The 18,481-nt window shown below is 45.5% G+C and overlaps 1 protein-coding gene across 1 annotated transcript; it reads right to left on the bottom strand.

Annotated features, from left to right (window-relative positions):
- Positions 1-11,325: 11,325 nt before the first annotated feature.
- LOC121970824 (cytochrome P450 71A9-like) lies at positions 11,326-13,698 on the bottom strand. The gene is made up of 2 exons (XM_042521795.1): positions 12,690-13,698; positions 11,326-12,121 (listed from the first exon to the last, which is right to left on the bottom strand). The coding sequence occupies exons 1-2, from the start codon at positions 13,674-13,676 to the stop codon at positions 11,510-11,512; spliced, it is 1,599 nt and encodes a 532-aa protein (XP_042377729.1). The 5' UTR covers positions 13,677-13,698; the 3' UTR covers positions 11,326-11,509.
- Between the last annotated feature and the right edge of the window lie 4,783 nt (positions 13,699-18,481).

Here is an 18,481-nt window from a genome sequence, read left to right as displayed (position 1 = left end):
CCCTTTTCACTGTAATTTGCTGCAACAAATACATTTGGGGCATCAACGTTCACTGGCGAAATCCGATTACGATTGGGCTGCTCAGTTTGACTTCTTCCCATTGGTTGGTATCCAGAGACGCCAGTGATTTCCATTGGCATGTGTTCAGAGAATCAGAAGAGGAGGAGAGGTGATTGGCTACGCCTTGCTGGCAGCAGCGATTCCGCAGACGGCGGTGATTCGAGCAGAGAGACATAAGTAGGAAGAAGAGGAGTTCAGAAAGGGAGAATTCTGAATACTCTGTCTTTTGTGATCAAGCCTTCGAGAAAGCAAGTTGGTGAAGCTGTGAGCTCTTTGCTGAGAAGGTTGATTGTGCGCTCTCTGCTCTGTTCTCTTCTCCGCGTGGCTGTAAGCTCATCTTAATATTTTTCTCAGCCACTGTAAGTCTTGTGCTTAAATCTATAATCATCTGAGACTTTGTTGAGAGGTTGCTCCACCGAGAAGGAGACATCTTTAGCCGGATCTTGTCCGGGGTGTGATCTACCGAAAGATCAAGGAGTCGTCCTCCTTACGGACACGCCGAGGAGTAGGGGCAAGTTATCCCCGAACCTCGTATATCCTTGTGTCTGCTGTGTTTGTTTTCTTTCGTTTTAGTTTTTCTATTTCCGCTGTGCTGTGCTAACAAAGTTCTTGAAGAAATTTCTGTTTAGTGTTTTTCAAAGAGGCTATTCACCCCCCTCTAGCCATCTAAGATCCCAACAAGTGGTATCAGAGCAAGGTGCTCTTCATCTGGACTAACATTCCAAGGAGCAACAAGATGGCCATGAAGGAAGGATTCAGCACCAACAGACCACCGTTCTTCGATGGAGCAGATTTCCAGTATTGGAAGAGTCGCATGGAGTATTACCTCAAGACTGATATCTCCATGTGGTTCTCGGTCAAGGAGGGATTCTCACCTCCAAAGGACGAAAAAGGTAAGGAACTTGACTCATCGAGATGGTCAACCGAGCAAACTCGCAAGGGACAAGCCGATGCCAAGGCGGTTGTCACTTTGCAATGTGGGATAGCCAAGGATCAACTTGTCAAGGTTGGTCCTTTCACAAGTGCGAAGGATCTATGGAACAAGCTCATCGAGCTCCAAGAAGGGACTCGAGACTCTCGGATCGCCAAGAGGAATTTGTTCCTAAACCAACTACAGAACCTTGTCATGAAGGAGAATGAAACTGTAAGTGAGATACATGGAAGGTTCAAGGAGATCATCAATGGTCTCCATTCGGTGGATGAACGAGTAGAAAACCGTGACCTCGTAAGGTATGCTCTAAAAGCTTTTCCTAGGAATGCCTTGTGGTCATCCATGGTGGATGCCTACAAGGTATCCAAGGATCTTTCCATTGTTAAGTTAGATGAATTTTTTTGTGAAATGGAATTACATGAACTTGCTAACAAAGGGCAAAAAGAGAAAGGTATTGCTTTGGTTGCAGAAGAAAAGAGCAAGGAGGGAAGAAGAAAGAAAGAAAAGAAGAAGGAGAAAGAAATTGTTTCATCTTCATCCTCCTCCGAGTCCGATGATGAAGGTGAATCATCATCAAGCGAGATGGCCAACTTCGTGAGAAGAATCATGAGAAGGAGCAGAAGATACAAAGGGAAAGGTAAACCTAGTGAACAAAATATTGACAAAACTAATGTTACATGTTATGAGTGCAGCAAAAAGGGACACTATCGGAGCGAGTGTCCAAATTAAAAAGGAAGGAGGAACGAGCCAAAAAGAAGGAGGAAAGAGTCAAGAAGAAGAAGGCTCTAAAAGCTACATGGGATGAGTCTTCTTCAAGTTCATCTGAGGAAGAGAAGAGGGAGAAGAGTACACGGCAGTTAGCCCTCATGGCAAGAGAGGAGTCCGAGTCCGAGAGTGAGGACTCAAGCTCTTCAGCCGCGACTTCATCATCTTCGGATGATGAAGAGGTAACCTCTCCCCATTTAGAAAAGTGTTATAAAACAATTGCACATTTGTCTACTTCCCTTAAAAAATCAAAAACAGAAACTAAACTGCTAAAAGATGAAATAGAGAAATTAAGGGCCCTTAGGGAAGATGAGGTCGATGACCTTTATCAAGAGGCCCTAGAGGATGAAAACAAAACCTTGAAGGGTGAAATTGAGAAGCTCAAGAAAATGCTTGAGAAATTCTCAACCAGCTCTAAGACCTTAGACATGATTCTAAATGCCCAAAGGGCGGTCTACAACAAGGCTGGATTAGGATACCAACCTAAGGAGTCTAGTTTTATTTCTTTAGTGTCAAGAACCCAATTTCATAGATCGCATGTTTCTAGGGTTCATGAGACTAGGAAGAAGGTAACAAAGGCATGGGTGCCTAAGTCTTTCATTGTAGATGCATTAGGTCCCAAGATTTGGGTACCTAAAACATCTATCTTTCGTGTCTTGTAGGCATTGGTAAGGGGAGCGTCTATCAACTTGGTTTGTTGATAGTGGATGCTCCAAGCACATGACCGGGACAAGTCACTATTTTCTACCATTCAAAACAAAAATAGAGGTAATGTGTCATTTGGTAACAATGGTAGTCTTAAGGTTGTAGGAGTTGGAGACATTCATATATCCGAATGTCTCCATATCAAGAATGTCCTTCTAGTCAAGGGATGACTTTTAATCTCCTAAGTGTCAGGTCAATTGTGTGATACGGTTACACAATTGAATTTCATTCAAGTCAATGTTTGGTTAAACACATTGACACACTTGACACGGTACTAGTAGGCACAAGGGTTGATAATATTTATCAAGTATCATTTAAAAGTGCTACTAATGCTTTGATTAAGTGTTTCATGTCAAAAGAAGAAGAGTCTTGGCTATGGCATAGAAGGTTGGCACATGTCAATATGAAGAACATCCGGAAGTTGGCCAACCAAGGATTAGTGCGAGACTTACCCAGCATCAAGTACCACAAGACCAAACTATGTGATGCATGTCAAAAGGGTAAGCAAACAAAAGGTGTTCATAAAGGTAAAAGCATTGTAAGTACATCTACTGCTTTAGATTTATTGCACATGGACCTATTTGATTGCAGTAGTGTAATATCATTGAATGGAAGTAGATATTGCTTGGTAATCGTTGATGATTTTACTAGATACACATGGACTTTCTTTTTGAAGCATAAGGACCAAACTATAGATATTTTTATTTCCTTTTGTAGAAGAACTGAAATGAAAAATCAACAACAATTAAAACCATTAGAAGTGATCATGGTGGTGAATTTCAAAACCATAGGTTTTTAGAATTTTGTCAAGAAAAAGGGTATAGACATGAGTTCTCAACTCCAAGGACCCCACAGCAAAATGGGGTTGTGGAGAGAAAGAACCGAGTCTTACAAGAGGTTGCACGAAGCATGCTCAATGAGTACTCACTACCGAGTTACTTGTGGGCTGAAAGCTTGCTATGTGCAAAACCGAATCCTGATACATAGGTTTTTAGGAAAGACTTCCCATGAACTTTGGTTTGGGAAACCACCTACAATTAAACATCTTAGGGTGTTTGGTTGTAAGGTGTTTATTTTAAATACCAAGGACCATCTTGGAAAATTTTCGGCCAAGGCTGATGAGGGGATACTGGTTGGGTACTCGCTCACCAGCAAAGCCTATCGAGTCTACAACAATAGGACTAAATTGATTGAAGAGCCCTCTGATGTAGCTTTTGAAGAAATCCCTAACTCAAATGATCAATCAAGGGCTATAGGAGAAATTCAATTTGAACTTAGAAATCTAAGTTTGAATGATCAAAATGAAGAACGAGTCGAAGTTGACTCTGATGTTGATGAACAAAGGCAACAAAGAACTCAATCTGATCCTTTACCAGATATTGAGTCCTTGCCTGTGCCTAGTGAGACCATTCATGAGGCACCATCAACACCAAGACAATCTAGGATAGCCTCTAGTCATCCCCAAGACCAAATTGTGGGAGACATTCAACAAGGGGTTAGGACTAGGTCATTCTTCAGAAATGAGTCTAATGAAGTCGCATTGATTTCAGAGATTGAACCAAAATTAGTTGATGAGGCATTGCACGATCCTGATTGGATCATAGCTATGCAAGACTAATTAGGTCAATTTGAAAGGAGCCAAGTGTGGGACTTAGTTCCTAGACCTAAGAAGACCACCATTATTGGAACTAAATGGGTCTTCAAAAATAAGTTAAATCAAAAGGGAGAAGTTGTAAGAAACAAGGCAAGACTTGTAGCCAAGGGCTATAGTCAAGTCGAAGGTCTCGATTATGATGAGACTTATGCTCCCGTGGCACGATTAGAGTCCATTCGTTTGATGCTAGCTTTTGCTGCACATAGAGGTTTCAAACTCTATCAAATGGATGTTAAATCTGCCTTCTTAAATGGCTTCATTAAAGAAGAGGTCTATGTTGAACAACCCCCGGGGTTTGTGAGTACCGAAGCTCCAAACCACGTATACAAGCTCAAGAAAGCTCTTTATGGGCTTAAACAAGCACCTCGAGCTTGGTACGAAAGGTTGTCAACATATTTACTAGAAAAGGGTTTTGTGAGAGGCCAAATAGACCCAACACTATTTCAGAGATGGTGAAAATATTTTTGTAGCCCAAGTATATGTCGATGACATAATTTGTGGCTCAAATAACAAGGGCTATTTGAATGAATTTATTTCTCACATGGAATGTGAGTTTGAGATGAGTCTAGTAGGAGAATTGACATTCTTCCTTGGATTAGAAATCAAACAAACTCGAGATGGCATTTATGTCCATCAAACGAAATACACTCAAGAGATGCTTAGAAAATTCAATATGAGTGACTCTAAGGAAGTGTCCACTCCAATGGCGACAAACACTCGCCTTGACAATGATAAGAGTGGAAAACCAATTGATCTAACGCAATATAGAAGCATGATTGGTAGTCTTCTATATCTCACAGCTAGTCGACCGGACATACTTTTCGCTGTGGGCATGTGCGCTAGATATCAAGTCTGTGCCAAGGAATCTCATTTAATTGCAGTTAAGAGAATATTGAGATACCTTAAGGGCACAATTCGAGTAGGTCTATGGTACCCTCGTACAGAGTCTTTTGACTTGATAGGCTATACCGATTCCGACTATGGGTGCAAATTGGATCGGAAAAGCACTAGTGGGGGTTGCCAATTTTTAGGTTCATCTTTAGTTAGTTGGTCAAGTCGGAAGCAACATTGTGTTGCTCTCTCCACGACCGAGGCCGAATATATTGCCATGGGAGAGAGTGTATCGCAATTGTTGTGGATGATACACACCCTAGAGGATTATGGACTTTCTTATAAGGGTGTACAAGTGCTATGTGACAACATTAGCACGATCAACCTAACTAAAAATCCAGTCCATCATTCTAGGACCAAGCACATTGAAGTGCGTCATCACTTCATTAGAGATCACGTAGCTAGGGGTGACATTGTGCTCACATATGTGGAGTCAAAGTCAAACCTAGCCGACATTTTCACCAAACCCCTTCCGGAAAATGAATTTAGTCATTTAAGGAGGGAGTTGGGGATGTGTTTGGCTCCTTAGGTCCTTAGGACTTCATCATGATCAATAAGGACAAATTAAAATGACAAAAGAAATTGGGAATGATTTTGGGCAACTTGGGAACATCTCACACAAACTATAAGGTTTAACAAAATATTTTTGTTTGCTAGAAATGGGGTGAGATGCTAGGAACAACCAAATTATTCAAAATGTATCATGCATCCCTTGAATAATTAGGTTGAAGAGACATTAATTGAGTATGGGGAAGACCATTACATAATTCATGTGTATTTGGTTCCTAGATCTTACTCATATATTCCAACCAAGGAAACTTGGTTGGACTTTTCCCTATAAATCATGTAACCTTGATTGTTGGACTGTTTGATACCTTTGATCGACCTTTCGTGATTATTGATTGACACTAGGATAGGTCATTGAAATAATGATAGAAATTTGGACATATTTTGCCAAATTTGGGACTGGACATAGCAAGGTTGAAGATTTCAGTTTTTAACCTTGAGTTGTCTATTTTGACAAACTTGAAACTTGTCTGAAATCTCAGTGTTTGTAGTCGAATTTGAAAGTCTCAAATTATAAACAAATTCACACCATAAGAGCCCATCGTTAGGACATAGTTATGCTTGTAGATTCTCAGGGTTCTAGATATTGATTTTGAAAGTTTTACTGGAGAAACTTCTACGAACTATCAAACATATCTAAGGATTTCGGTCAAATTGAAATTTCAAGATCGACATCGATCGGCCCGATCAGAGAAGATGGATCGGCCGGGCATCGATCCAAAACTTCCCAACCTTCGTCAGAATCCGATCGGTCCGGGGACCGATCAGTTACCACACCGACGGTTCGGTCAGGATAATCTGATACGCATAAGGCTCTTCGATCGGTCCATAGACCGATCAGGTTGAATTACTGAATTTAGGTATCGACACCGATCGGTCTACGGACCGATCAGAAGTTCCCGATCGGTCCGGTGACCGATCGGGGCTTCAAGGCTACCGATCACCTTACTGATCTGCCTCCTGATCGGTTCCTGATCGATCCGGTGACCGATCAGGGGCTCTGGATATCTCCGATCGGACAACCGTCCGATCATTTCTTCACTGTACACTCATCTAAACCCTTAAAACCTCCCGATCCCTCCTTCTCCTCATTCACGCGAAACCCTAGCCGACTCTTCCCACCAGTTCACCCTTTCTCTTCTCTTTGCACGCCGAAGCTCCAGCCCTCGGAAGCCCTAGCCTAAAGTTCAAATGGCACCAAGGTAACTTATTACCTCTCTAAAACTTGGCATTGTGTTTTCATTTCTCACTGGATCTTCTGTTATTGTTGTCTCGGTTCTTATTTGTTGGTGGCTCCGGTGCTCACTCATTGCCCCATTTTACCCCATTGTGTCCCCTTAGGAAGAAACCCACTGATGGTGAGGGAACCTCTAAGGAACCAACCAAGACATCCAAATCCAAAACTCCTGCTGCTCCTTCCCGACCCCAACCCGCTAGTTCCAGTAGATTCCCAAACCGCCAGTCTGAGCAAGCTTTTCAACAAAGGACATTCAAATTACTCCCTTGTAGGTCCGTGGATAGAAAATTCATGGACGAATTTTGCCCACAAGTGTCCGAAATCATAGCATACTACAAACTCGATTCACTAGTCTACTTGGAACGGGATATCAACTATGACTTGGTCTCTGAGTTCTATAATAACCTTCATGAGACTAATGATCAAGGTTTTAAAACAAGAGTTGCTAAGCGGACTCTTGATTTCAGTATCTCATCTTTCTTTGAGTATCTCAATTGTCGGAGGTGTTCCGGTGATGTCTTTTCGATATTTCCTGACTTACCAGAACAGTTACTTCCACCGTTTGATATCTCACCTGACGATATATATGAGTACTTCTTCAGACAGCCTAGACAAGGGCTAGATGAGCTAGATGTTGACTTCCCTACTTTTGCAGCCTTGAGATTATCTCCTCAAGATTACATTCTTTTTAAAATTGTCACGAACTGCCTTCTACCTATCACATCTAAACCATTATCAGAGATTCGACCGTATCATTGTCTGATGCTTTACGGGTTGCGTAGGCGTCTTGATTTTGATATCATGTCGAGCATCTACTCCTCGATCATATCATATTCTCAGCCTAGCGGCTTCACTATTTATATGCCTTATGGGCATATAATTACTGATTGGCTTGAGACCCTTCAGGTTGATGTCTCTAAGGGTAGAATAATCAAAATGGTCAGGCAGGATTGCCGACTTGGGAAAAGGGCATTTTCCAAGTCTGGAATCATAGGGCAAAATGGGGATGTTCAGTGGAAGGATGGGAGAGCTTTAGGTGAGTTACCACGGGGACCTCCACGACAGGTTGCAGCTGCTCCTCCTGCTGACATTGGCGAGGCGGATCCGGACCTGCGCTGGCAGATCGCTGAGTTGGAGAGCCGATTTGATCGTCACGAGGAGATGGTGACTGCTGAGTTCGATGGACTACGCATACGGATTGACCAGCGCTACGATGACCTGCGCGGGCATATTGACCAGCGCTTCGATGATATGCGCAGTCATCAGGTGGTGACACAGCAGTTGCTACTCGGATGGATGGCACGATACCCACTCCGCAGTCTTACCCAGGCTATCCATCCTCCAGCGTGCCGCCTCAGGATTTCACCCTTCCTGCCGATGATGATGATGCTCCTCATGTTGAGGACGTTGATTGATATAGTCTGTGTGTCACCTTGTCTGTATGTATTTTGGATGTTATTTGTTAGTCTGACCTGGATGTTTGCACTTCTGATGCCACTCATATATTTATGCTACTCGGTTTTATATTTGCTTGCTCCTTATTATGCTTCATTTTCTATGTTTTTTTATGCTGTTCCTATGCCATGATTTGGTTGTATCTTTTGTCTTTCTTACTGTCGTATTGTGACCTTAGAGGGAACTCTAGGTCAGTTAAAAGAAGGCAGTATGGATTAAGGGGGAGCCTTTTTAGTTTTTGTCACCTCATTTGCACCTTTTCGGTGTTTGACAAAGGGGGAGAGGATACCTAAGTTTCCTAAGTTTAGAAATGTATGAAAGCTTGATTTTAGGGGAGAGGATAACGGGAAGGATCTTGATTCCCGTCCTTGACTTGGTGGTGTATCCGTCTTAGGGGAGGATCCTGATTTCCCTAAAATTATGGGTATATGAGCATTTCTGATCTAAACTTAAATCGTGTTGTCAAACAACAAAAAGGGGGAGATTGTTGATACAGTCTGACCTGGATGTTGTTTTGCTGTTGACACTGATTTAAGTTTGTATCAGATATTTAACTCAGATTAATTACTAATCTAGGTTGACTTGGTTGACCTGATTCGGGAAAAAGTCCAAGTATGGAGACTTGGCACTGGAGAAGTCCAAGCAGGGAGCTTGGCACGAGTGGAAAGTCCTAACTGGGATGTTAGGCAGTTGGAAAGTCCTGGTGAGTGAAGCCAGGCAGTGGGAAAGTCCTAACTGGGATGTTAGGCAGTTGGCAAGTCCTGGTGAGTGAAGCCAGGCAAGGGAAAATCCAGATGGATCAAGGGTGATCGGACATCTGGTGTTGAAAAGTCCAAGAAGGAAGCTTGGCATGCGAAGTCAGAGAGGGCTCGGTAGCTCGTTCTCTAGGACCAGATGAAGTCGGAGAGAGCTAGGGAGCCGTTCCCGGAGGATACAGTAGCAGACGGTATCAGCATGGATCGGTCGGCGGACCGATCCGGTGGCACAATCAGGCACTGATCGGTCCGGAGACCGACAGATTATGCCTGATCGGTCCGCCGACCGATCAGAATTGATCGATGGCTATCGAGCGTTTCGATCGGTCTAATGACCGATCGAAATCGATCGAGCTCATCGGATTTTACCGATCGGCGGACCGATCGTAAATCAATCGAGCTCATCGAGATTTTATTGATCGTCCGGAGACCGATCGAGGCTTTAAGCATCGACGAGCGACATCTGATCGGTCCGGGACCGATCAGGATAGTCCTGGGGTTCCGGCACGATCACTAGTCACTGAACGACCTCTGATCGGTCCGGGACCGATCAGATAGTTCTGATCGGTCCGCACCGATCGCGATGATTCAGCGTGGTTCGGCCCGCATCACCCACGGTATTGTTTGCTTTGCATGCACTTTTTCTGATTGCCGTATTTGTATTCACCTATCTGTTTTTAACCATTTGCTGTGAGTCTTTCTAGCTTGCAGGTTGCAGGTCACATTCTCATGTTTGGATTCAAATTAAGCTTCATTAAGAGAAGGAGACAAGTACCCTTTTCACTGTAATTTGCTGCAACAAATACATTTGGGGCATCAACGTTCACTGGCGAAATCCGATTACGATTGGGCTGCTCAGTTTGACTTCTTCCCATTGGTTGGTATCCAGAGACGCCAGTGATTTCCATTGGCATGTGTTCAGAGAATCAGAAGAGGAGGAGAGGTGATTGGCTACGCCTGGCTGGCAGCAGCGATTCTGCAGACGGCGGTGATTCGAGCCAGTGAAGCAGAGAGACATAAGAAGGAAGAAGAGGAGTTCAGAAAGAGTAATTCTGAATTCTCTGTCTTTTGTGATCAAGCCTTCGAGAAAGCAAGTTGGTGAAGCTGTGAGCTCTTTGCTGAGAAGGTTGATTGTGCGCTCTCTGCTCTGTTCTCTTCTCCGCGTGGCTGTAAGCTCATCTTAATATTTTTCTCAGCCACTGTAAGTCTTGTGCTTAAATCTATAATCATCTGAGACTTTGTTGAGAGGTTGCTCCACCGAGAAGGAGACATCTTCAGCCGGATCTTGTCCGGGGTGTGATCTACCGAAAGATCAAGGAGTCGTCCTCCTTACGGACACGCCGAGGAGTAGGGGCAAGTTATCCCCGAACCTCGTATATCCTTGTGTCTGCTGTGTGTTTGTTTTCTTTCATTTTAGTTTTTCTATTTCCGCTATGCTGTGCTAACAAAGTTCTTGAAGAAATTTCTGTTTAGTGTTTTTCAAAGAGGCTATTCACCCCCCTCTAGCCATCTAAGATCCCAACATGATTGTCTTAAACTCATTTACTGAATGTCTGTAATATAATTCATGGTATGAAAGAAATTGTGATTGAATCACAACTAGTGATTATCTCTACATGTACAATTATGAACGTATTAGAATTTCCCTAGTCATCGAATTGATGCATTCAGACATCATCAATTCTGTAAGACTAGCACTGGTTATACTCCTTGGTACGCCAAACAGCTGTTTTCTCACTGGCTGGAGATATTGGGATGTCGAGAGTTAAACGGGGATGCTAGTTATGGCAACTAATTCATTAGAGTGAATCGCTATAAGACTTCATATGATTATCTATATATATAGATATGTTTATGAAGCTCTTACTGCAGTTCGAATACAAGTTTCCTTCAACTTGAGGTATACAAGTCATCTTGGTCATGAAGCCTTATACTTTGACATCTTAAGCAAGCACCTCATTGAGGTGTGGACCTAGGATGATTGGGTATAAGTCAAAATATCGAAGATGTTTGGATAGCTCACATAGGATTCACCGCTCCTTGCGAGGAGAGGTATACCCTATGGCCACTCGTTAGGATTATTACTCAAAGTTTTTGGCCAAAACATCACATGTTAAGAGTACGAGACTCTTATATACATGTACGAGTAATTTGAATCCGTAGAACGAGGAAGTATTACTTGGGCTAGGTGTGACATAGTCAGTCTAGTGAGGACAGACACATAGATCATGTCCTGAATCAAGTGAATATAAGACGAGTGAAAGGAACAAGACACGACTCACTATAGCTGCTGAAGAGTTTAGAATTAATTCTAAGATCAACTATGATGGTTTATTTATATATGAAAATTGTAAACAGGATCTAGCGTAATTCAAGCCGCTACATGTCTATTTTTTTTTGAAACTCCGACGGAATTGAAATTCTGTCAGTAAATTCTAGCGTAATACATATGTTTATATATTTATTTAATTATTTAAGACGTAATACAATTAAAGTAACTTCGCCGGAGTTGTCATCAGCACTAGCGGCTCCTTCTTGCTAACGACGAGCCCAAACACCTCGCTCATGTCCAGATCCTCCCTTCTCACTCCCTCCGGCAATGTCCAGTCGAAGCTGTGCAAGAGATTGGCCAGTGTAAGCCACATAACTGACTGTGCCAACGATATCCCGGGACAGATCCTCCGGCCGCTGCCGAACGGCACCAGCTCGAAGCACTGCCCAAGGTAGTCGACAGAGCTACCCTCGAACCGCTCCGGCCGGAACTCCTCAGGCTTATCCCATGCATCTGCATCTCGTCCGATGCTCCACGCGTTGATGTAGATTCTAGTGCCGGCGGCGACGTCGTAGCCACCGACCTTGCAGTGCTGTTGGCACTCGTGGGGCATCAGAGGGGCGACCGGGTGGAGTCGGAGGATCTCCTTGACGACGGTGTGTAGGTAGCTGAGCCGCAGAAGGTCCCCCTCGTCGACGTAGCTTTTTCCGGCCACCACTCGGCGAACTTCCTCCTGAGCTCTAGCGAGCACTCGGGGAGTCCTCACTAGCTCTGCCATGGCCCATTCCATTGTCGCCGCCATTGTGTCCGTTGCGCCAAACATCAAGTCCTAAAATTAAAGATTGGGATTGATTAAGAGAAAATTAATTTTATTTAAGATTCCGTATAATTCCCTAAAAAAATCAGATCCGCTACATTAACGGCCCCTAGTGTGGGCCCCATGGATATAGAGAGAGGTGTATAGTGGGTAAATCACAGGTCGTCAGTTCTTGAGAATCGAACTCTGATCATTATATCAAAGATGTCATGCATCTATCGTCTATGCTACACCCTCGGAGCAACCGTATAATTCCCTAAAAAAATATAGACTTGTTACATTAACAACCCCCTAGTATGAACCCCACAAATACGGAGGGAAGTACATATAGGTACAAGGCTTCAGACGCATGATGGGATAAATCCTAAATCGACCCCTAGTCATAACTATATAATTTGCTAAAAATAAATAAATTTATTACTTTAATGACCCTTAGAATCTACCCTATTGATTGAAAGGAGGTTCATACACATAAGTGTTGAGCCTAGATCGATTATGTCGGTCATCATTACGTTAGAATTGATGCTTGGGATAAGTGTATATATAATTCCCTAAAATTTTGATGTTACGTGGTTTTTACCAGGAGAAGAGCTTTGACGCCGTCCCTCGTGAGGCCGCCTTCGTTGATATTTTGTTCCTCTCTGAGTAAGCGCACGAGAACACCGGCATGGTCACCGTCGCCGGTGACGTCGCGTTCCCGCTCTTTAATTTCCCTTTCGAACAAGTTGTCCCACTCCTTGAAGTTCCTCTCCAGCCTCCCATGCACTCCCGTGACGGCGTTGAGCCAGCGGTGAGCCCACGGGAAGAAATCCCCGGCGACGAACCCCCCCAAAAGCTCTGCCGTCCGAAATATCATGCCCTTCATCGAGCATTCTCCCGCCTGCGTGAACCTCTTCCCGAACACTGCCCGGCACATGATGGAGCACACCAAACAGATCAGACTCTGGCTGAGGTCGACCGTGCGGCCGGACGCGGCGGCGGCGGCCACGGTGTTCATCAGGGTGCGCACCTCCTCCTCCATCAAGGCGGCGAGGCCTCGGATCTGGCGCGGGGCGAGGAAGTGGACGACCAAGAGCCGGCGCGCGTGGATCCAGCGGGGGGAGTAGGGGGAGAGAGCGACTTCGAGGCCGCCGTAGGAGAGGCGCCGCCAGATCGCGAGGTTAGGGCGGGAACAGAGTGCGAGGTCGTTGGTCTTGAAGACGTCGCGGGCGAGGGCGGGGGAGGATACGACGAGGGCGGTGACGCTCCCTAGCCGGAGGCGGAGGATGGGGCCGTAGGCAAGGGAGAGTTGGTGGAGGGAGCGGTGGGGGAGGTCGCCGATCTGGTGGAGGTTACCGATGATTGGGAAGCCCGGCGGGCCGGGTGCAAGGCGGAGACTGCTGGATTCCTTGTTGGCCTTCTGGCGGCGGCGGAGGTAGAAGAGCAGCAACAACGGGAAGGAGATGATTAGGAGTGCCGTGAAGATGGTGGAGACTGCATGCGCATGGAATTGGATGTTCCTCTGGGACTCCTCTTGGGCGGTGGAGGGAACAGCAGACATGTTCAATAACCTTCCCAATTTACTCATCTGCACCTTCCTTCTCCTCTCCCTCTCTTTAAATAGCTAGGAGAAGCCATTATTTATACGTGGAAATTAGATAATTCAAGATGTGGCGTTAAGGATGATCTCACCTAACACGGTCAACGGCGACTATATAGGTCAAAGTCAAAATGATCAATATCAGGACCCAAAGGCTCAACCATATCGCTCAAGCGAGAGGAGCTACATAGGCTGATCGGAGGAACCGCTGTCCGATCGACCCGATCGGTAGGGGAGCCGGTCGAGTGGGCCACCCGTCCAGCTTGAGGTGTGTCGTTGATAATTTAATGAATCGATATAATAAAAAAGGAAAAGACAAATACTTAATAAGGAGAAAAGAAAATAAAAGAAAACATTTCATCTATCATTGAATACGGAGAAGCCAAGATAAATATGTCTTTTGTCTGCAATTAATATCATTAAACAGAGGCATATGAAGAGTCATTAGAATAGGTATAAAAGAGTATGCTAGGTATGAAGAAAAGCAAGGATTCATCTCTGTCCCTATTATTTTTTACTCATCTTTTTCTATTTCTAACTTAAGCGTCAAAGGACTAACGCGAGGGACACCCCTTCCCTGGTCTAGTTTGTTTTGCATATAGGAGAGAAGTCTTCATCCAGTCAGCAGAACTGACACATCCCCAGCTTTCTAGCTTCACGCCTTTGAACAGGATCATTTTGGCGTCGTCTATGGGAACGTAGCCTACATCCGAACGAGAAGATGGAAGACGCTAGACGAATCACAACGGTGACGCTGACACAAGAGGAACTTGGCACACTGATACAGGCTCAAGCAACAAAGATAGTGGAGCAACAACAACAACAGGCGATGGCCGAGCGGCAACAGGTATTATTTGAACATCAGACACGGGAGCCTGCAAACTCTGCGGCAGGCCGCTAGGCTTAGCGAAGGGACAGAGACATTCAAGAACCAAACAAGAGGCCAATTAGCACCTATGGGGAAGCCCCTCATGCGCCAATCCTGTTTCACCAAGCACCGTTATGGACTCCGGCGGAAGAGAGGGGTCGACCGGAAAGAGATCGGGGATCATCCTCGGATGAGGCACCCGCTCAAGATGCAAGGAGAAGGAAAGCACCCAGAGAGGATGATTCGTCCGAACAAGTCAATCAACAGTTTTCGGAGGGGATTCTAAGCGACCCTTTGTCGGATCATTACACTCCACTAACAATTGGGGAATACAATGGAGCGACCGACCCCGATGACCACTTGGCTAAGTTCGATAACGCAACCACACTTCACCAGTACACGGATGGGGTGAAATGCCGAGTCTTCCTCACCACACTATCGGGATCGGCGCAACGTTGGTTCAAAAGGTTGCCGAGCGGCTCGATCCACGACTTCAAGGACTTCTGAGCGGCCTTCCTACACTACTTCGCTAGTAGTCGCCACCACCAGAAGACAAGCATGAATCTATTCTCGTTGAAGCAGAGGCCCCAAGAGCCATTAAGGGCCTATATCCAGCGCTTCAATCAGATAGCGATGGATATACTGGCATTCTCCTCAGACGTGTTGGTTAACACCTTCACCCAAGGGCTCATCGAATGAGAGTTCTTCCGGTTGCTCATTCAGAGGCCGCCAAGGGACTTTGGTTACCTCCAAAAGAAGGTCAACGAATATATCAACGTGGAAGAAGCCCAGGCGGTAAGGAAGAAGGAGATACATGCCAAGCCCGCAAGAGTATCTGAATGGCGTCAGCCAAGCAGCTATCAACCTCCCAAGGGGTTTCGATTAGGAGGAGCCCCACCACACGAGCTTAGGACACATGCCGTACAGCATGTGACAACCACTTGTCCAAAGGTTGCAAAAGGCAAGGTATGGACACCAATATTTTGTTCCTTCCACCAGTCGACGACGCACAATACCCGGGACTACTATGACCTACAAGCCAACAGGCTAGCCCGCTGGGATATCACCGTCGATCACCATCACCTGATCAACGACAAAGGCGCCAATCAACCGTCCGAAGTGAGGGAGAAGGGACAACACCCGAACCATGCCACCATGAGCCTCAGCGTCGGAACATTCGAAGTCCTGCTCAATGCTTTGTTGATCGAAACGAACAGTCGGCATGGGAGGAAGAGAACCGGAGTAACACCGCTCGGGGGGAGATAGGTATGATCGCAGGAGGCCCGACCGGCAGAGATTCTAACTGAGCAAGGAAGTCGCATGCTCGGCGACTCGAGATACACGTTGTTGGCTGCAGTAAGGAAAAAAGCTAAAGGACCCGAAATCATCTTCGACCCTAAAGACTTAGAGGGAATAGAGATCCCTCACGACGATGCACTGATCATTCGAGCAGTAATTACTAATTATACAATCCATTAAACTTTTGTTGATACAGGGAGCTCGGTGAACATCATATACAAAAAGGTATTCAATCAGTTGCAAATCGACCGGAGAGAGAACTACTGCGGATCCGATGATGCCCCCGCTCTATGGTTTCACGGGCAACGAAATGTTGCTGATCGGTCAGACCAAGCTAGCCATTTCACTTGGCAAGGAGCCCCTGAAGAGGACAAGGATCGCAAACTTCATTGTGGTAGATGCACTATTAGCATACAACGTTATATTAGGCCGACCGGCCTTAAACGAGTTCCAAGTGGTGGTGTCCACCTACTGTCAAAAGATTAAGATCCCGGTGGACGACAAGGTGGGAGAAGTCAAAGGTAACCAATTGGCTGCTCGACGATGCTACATTGAGATGGTCAGATCAGAAGCAAGGACCGCTCAGAAAAACCTATGCCTGGAGGTGAACGCCATCCTTGAGAAGCCCCCTGCCAGGGTTTATGAAGAAAAGGAAGAAGTCCAGATTCACACGAACCGATCGAATACGACCACCTTCATTGCCACTGATCTGGAGAGCAAGAAAAAAAACAGAGATGTCCGCCTGCCTCAGGCGGAATCACGACGTGTTCTCCTAGTCGACTCACGAGCTACACAGGATCTCACCGAGTGTCTCCCAGCACGAGCTTCATATCCGATTAGATGTCCGGCCTGTGAAGCAGCGGAAAAGGGACTTCAGCGTAGAGCAGAACCTGATCATCCGAGAGAAAATATAGAAATTAATGGAAGCCGACCACATTCAAGAAGTCCAGTTCCCGAGTTGGCTCGCTAATGTGGTACTGGTCTCAAAGCTAGGCAACAAATGATAGGTGTGCATCTACTTCCGTGACTTGAATAAGGCGTGCCCAAAGGATTTCTATCCGCTAGCCCGGATAGACCAGATGGTGGACTCTACAGCGGCATGCGAGATGATCTGCATACTAGACACATATCAAGGCTGCCTCTAAGTGTCGCTCACCAAAGAAGATCATAAAAAGATTAGCTTTATCACGGCTGACAGAACATCATGCTACAAAGTCTTGTCGTTCGGACTAAAGAATGCTAGCGCCACCTACCAAAGGCTCATGAACAAGATAAACGGGACCTTGAGGATATACGAGATGAAGTTGAACCCAAACAAGTTCTTGTTCGGCGCTAAGAGTGGACGCTTCCTCGGATACATCGTCACCGAGCGAGGGATCGAGGCGAATCCGAGCAAGGTAAAAGCACTGCAAGACATGCCCCACCCCGTAGCTTGAAAGAGGCCCAACGATTGACCGAATGGATCACACCATTGTCCATATTCATATTCAAGTCATTCGATCAGAGTCTACCATTCTTTATGGTGCTGCGCCGAGAAACAAAATTCCAGTGGGATGCGGAGTGCGACCGGGAGTTGGAAGAGCTCAAGGAGTATCTTAACTCCTTGTGTGTGTTAGCTAAGCCGAGCGCCGGGGAGCTGCTTTAGATCTATTTGTCGTCTACCGAGTATGCAGTCGGCTCGACATTAGTTAAATAGAATGGCTATGAATAACAGCCCGCGTATTTTTTAAGTCATATATTGAAAGATATCGAATCTAGCTACACTGGTCTGGAAAAATTAGCTTATGCTTTGGTGCTTTGCCGCTCAGAGACTCCGCTAGTACTTCCTCGCACATCCAATCATCGTCATGACCAACAGTATCGTAGGAAGGGTCCTCCTCAACCCAGAGGCGTCCGGACGACTAATCAAATAGACAACCAAATTAAGTGAGTTTGATATTCGAAATCAACCCCAAACGACGATCAAAACTCAGGCCTTGGCTGATTTTGTCACAGAGGTCCAGAACGCCGAGCCGGCAGCAACTTGGAGAATATATGTCGATGGTTCGTCTACTCAACAAGGTAGCGGGATCGACATTCTGCTCATTTCACCACGGGAAGATCGGATGCAACTTTTCGTTCAGCTGGATTATCGGGCCACCAACAATGAAGCCGAGTATGAAACCTTGATAGCTGGCTTACAAGCAACGCGACATGTCGAAGCCACAAAAATCCTCATTCACTCAGACTCTCAGTTGGCCGCCTAACAACTATCTGGGACATTTGAGATTAGCAGCTCCCAACTCAAGTTATATGCAGAAGCTTTCGAGAAGCTGAAGACAAATTTTCAAGAGGCCATTATACAGAAGATCCCCCGATCAGACAATCAAGTAACAGATGAATTGGCTAAGTTAGCTAGCTCATTATCACCAATCGTGATCAACCAACCGATCCAACAGGCCTCATTGGTGGTGCACATTGACTGGATAGAGGGAGTGGTCTTCTCGAGTGACTGGAGAACGTCGCTGATTGAATTCCTCCGATCAGGTAGCATGGCGGCCAACCAAGAGGTAGCGTGACTATTAAAGAAGAGGGGCGGATGATTCATCTTGGTCGGAGATCAGCTGTATAAGAGAGCCTTCTCCAA

This window comes from Zingiber officinale, chromosome 4A, assembly GCF_018446385.1.
Source record: "Zingiber officinale cultivar Zhangliang chromosome 4A, Zo_v1.1, whole genome shotgun sequence".
NCBI classification, from domain to species: Eukaryota; Viridiplantae; Streptophyta; class Magnoliopsida; order Zingiberales; family Zingiberaceae; genus Zingiber; species Zingiber officinale.
Note: the sequence above shows the minus strand (reverse complement) of the source record. Positions and strands in the feature narration are given on the sequence as shown.